The sequence below is a fragment of the Wyeomyia smithii genome, chromosome 1 (assembly GCF_029784165.1).
Source record: "Wyeomyia smithii strain HCP4-BCI-WySm-NY-G18 chromosome 1, ASM2978416v1, whole genome shotgun sequence".
NCBI lineage: Eukaryota > Metazoa > Arthropoda > Insecta > Diptera > Culicidae > Wyeomyia > Wyeomyia smithii.
The window spans coordinates 91,539,794-91,543,641 of NC_073694.1; the positions used below are offsets into that span (position 1 = coordinate 91,539,794).

At 34.5% G+C, this 3,848-nt stretch overlaps 1 protein-coding gene across 1 annotated transcript; it reads left to right on the plus strand.

Annotated features, from left to right (window-relative positions):
• The first annotated feature begins 1,844 nt into the window (after window positions 1-1,844).
• Window positions 1,845-3,618, plus strand: LOC129718053 (uncharacterized). Its single transcript, XM_055668466.1, has 2 exons — window positions 1,845-2,548; window positions 2,621-3,618. The coding sequence occupies exon 2, from the start codon at window positions 2,623-2,625 to the stop codon at window positions 3,379-3,381; it is 759 nt and encodes a 252-aa protein (XP_055524441.1). The 5' UTR covers window positions 1,845-2,548; window positions 2,621-2,622; the 3' UTR covers window positions 3,382-3,618.
• Window positions 3,619-3,848: the final 230 nt, after the last annotated feature.

The window sequence follows — 3,848 nt, forward strand, 5'->3', positions numbered from 1 at the left end:
GAAAAGGGAAGGGTGTCGAATCAACATGGACATATTTGTTACTCCTAAAAACATCCACATGCCAAATTCGGTTTCATTTACTTGGTTAGTTTTCGAGATGTGCATGAATTTGTGTTTCATTTGTATGGGACCCCTCCCTTCCAGAAGAGGGAGGGGTCTCAAACTATCTTAATCACCTTTCTCGGCCCCTAAAACCCCTATATACAAAATTTCACGCCGATCGGTTCAGTAGTTTTCGAGCCTATATGGAACAGACAGACAGATAGACAGACAGACAGACAGAGCTGCATTTTTATATGTATATATATAAGATATATATATATATATATATATATATATATATATATATATATATATATATATATATATATATATATATATATATATATATATATATATATATATATATATATATATATATATAAATATATATATATATATATATATATATATATATATATATATATATATATATATATATATATATATATATATATATATATATATATATATATATATATATATTGTCCTTTCACAAAAAAATTAGAATGCAGGGTATTTTCAAGAAAACGAAGAAGCAACACCCGCAACTGTCAGACATCTCAAACACTGGTAAAAAAGTGCTGTAAGGAATAGCAATCGATACACGTTCAACTGGGGCCTGTATTACACTCTTTGACCGAGCGTCAAATATTTGTCATTTTTTGACAGATAAAAATTTGATTTGGTCAAATATAATTGTTTGTCACTCTCCAATTTTAACATGGTCCAAACACGGGCAAACAACAACCATGATGTCAAATTAATTTGACCAATATGTCAGAAGGTCAAATATTTGACCATTAGACAAAGAGTGTACTACAGGCTTTAGGTTTTCGTTTGTCTTGATCAAGAAAAGAATATCATATTCATCATAAAAGGCATGTACGATTTATTGCCATCAGCGATAGGCACCATTTCGCTTATTTTTACTGGTTTGTTAAAGTTCGCATGCTTTTGTCGATTTGATGTATTTATCACAACAATGCCATGATATATAAAATAAAAGTCGTGGGACAATTATGTCTAACATGTTATGATAGTAATAACGCTACATGTTACACTGTAAATAAAAATCACGTCGAAGTAAAGTGATTTGCTGTTGAATTCGCACTACTTGCCTAACATTTCAGAGTTGAATGGAAAGCTTTCGAAATATATTAATGCAAAGAACGATGAAATCAACAGCAAATCACTTTATTTTCTGTTGTTATGTTCATCATTGTTGATATGCTTATGTTTGAGATACGAAATGTCGGTCAATTGGATAATTATATAAATTCACAATAAATTCAAGAGACTTCATTTTATTTTAGATTTTTCATTTTTATTTTATTCTAGATTTTTAATTTAAGAATAAGATAAACCTATAGATGATCCCTGTCACTGTATCGATGCAATCGCTTTCAGGATCTGTAAAAGAGTCGTTTTATTGTTATTTTAATTCAAAAGATTCAACAAAACTTACGCTCAAATAAATTTTTGATCTCCGGCTAAATAAGCTGCTTACGCTGTTCGCCATCGTCACTATTTTTGTTTCGTCTTATGGTTTTGACGTTTGTCAATTGGAATTGCAGCTGTAATTCAATTGATTTAAACAGTGGTGATAATACAAGAGATATTCATTATACAACGATGGTGATTTCCCTTAACCAGTTTTCAACGCAAGATCATTTCATTGGAAAGTGGTAATCATCGAGAAATCAACACTAAATCACTTCAACTTGCAGTTCGATGTGACGAATTGAGTCAAGTGCAAAAACACTTGAAGTAATCGTGGCATTTTTTCTAAGTGTATTATAGTAATAAAGCTTATTTTTGAAGAGTCAAGAAACAGACATAGGAACAATGCGCTGTACGCTTTTGCGGTACTGGAAAACATTTATGTTATCCAAGGAAACAAATTTCCAAAACAAGACTTTCTGGAGCTTAGGAATTCTCATGCTGGAGCCAATAGAAGTTATGGGGAAATTAGGCCTTCGAATTTCGTTTAGCGCTAGGGCTCAGAAGCTTCGGATTTTCGCTAGAAGTAAATGTTAAACATAAAAGGAGATGATGTTAACTGGTAATTTTAGTGATTTTAGTTCCGTGAACAGTGAAAAAATAATGTGTTATTCATAAGACTAATTTTTTGGCCATGGGCCAAACGCCAAAGTTACGTGACAAGTTGGTTGACCTCGAAATTAGAGCGGAGGCAACGCCATGGGGACCATTAAATATCGAAACAGTATTTTGCAAACAGCTCTAAATGGCCGAACTATAACAATACTATTGTGCATTTCATTGAAAATTATTCACCGCGCTGTGAAAAGTATTTAAAGAACGAAATGCCCTTTCATGGTTGCTAGATCGATTTCGCTGTAACTGAACAACTTTCACAGACAACATTGAGTTTTTTTTGCTTCTGGCAACACTAAATGGGCGACTACACAATCAAAACATTGTCAGTTGGCTTAGCGAGAGGTATGGAATTTTGAATACTTCAACATTGATATCAACTCAATCAGCGGTAAGTAAATGAATTAATATTCGCCTGGTGTTTTGGTAGTAGTTTAGCAGTTGTTTATCGTTTATTCACTAGATATGCACCGAAAGAATGAAAATCTTTACAATGTGGAATACCTGACTGAATACTCGCCGGAGCATGATTTCCAAGATCAAAGCATGAACGACGATTTTATGAATACACAGCCGCACAGTAATACGGACGGTTCAATAACTTTAAAGGACAACATTGCGGATACATTCTATGCTGAAGACGACTGCTTTAATAGTTCCGGGTGTGACGACTCACGAGCTGACGTGAATACAGAACCAGTCGACAAAAAGAAGTTCTGCTTTTTGGCTAATTATTATGTCAAACAATATACGAGACAAAAAAACGGATTATGCATCAACAAAAAAACAAACGTCCCCGAGAAAGTGGATGGAGGTTGTGTGTCCGAGATCCTGCAGTGCATTTGGATTTTCATTAAACCTCACCTGTGCCGGGAAATTGATGTTAGCGAAGCTGATGGAATTAAAGTTTCTTGGTCCGTAAAAGAAGAGCCTGATATTCGTAATATTAACAAGTTTGTTTATCTCCGAAATGGAAAACGAAAGACGGTAATAAAATTGGACCAATTGGGAGAAGGAAACATAATGCTCAAATGGCGTGATAAAGTGATAAACATATTTGCATTCGCTTATTCACAATCCGTCAGTTCCGTGGCGATTTGGGAGGCAGTAAACAAATGTCTTCTTCAACCAAACGAAATGGACAGAGCCGGGGCACCAAGCAACGTTATCCTAGAAGAGCTGGTACAAGATCTCAAAGAAAAAAACACACATTTGCAGTCATAACTCTGGCTGGATTCAATGGGCCAATTGGATTCAAGCGTCTCCGGCTCATCTGCAGAATACATTGATGACACAGATGCCGCCAAAGGAAATGAAAGGTATGTTTTGGTCTCTTCCCATTTCCGAGGGTAGCAAAGCACAATGTACGCGTGAAGGTTTGACAGTTGCCCAAAACATTGTTGAAAATCTCGCTTCAAGTGTTAAAAAGCTTTGCGAATAAACGGAACAGCTGATGAATTATGCTTTCGAAGTGAAACTTTTGGCGCAAGGTTTGAACGAAAAGTTAAATATGTGTCACGATATGTTGGATGGAATGAAAGCTTCGACCGCACCTCAGGAATCTGTTCTGAGCATGAAAGCACGGGATAATATAGATGATATTCCAGATATTGATCACATTTAAGATGGAATATGGTTTGATAGAAATTACATATATATATATATATATATATATATATATATATATATAT

What these genes read in the sequence shown, in the direction of transcription:
- LOC129718053 (XM_055668466.1), top strand. Translation starts at nt 2,623, where the DNA reads ATGCACCGAAAGAATGAAAATCTTTACAATGTGGAATACCTGACTGAA.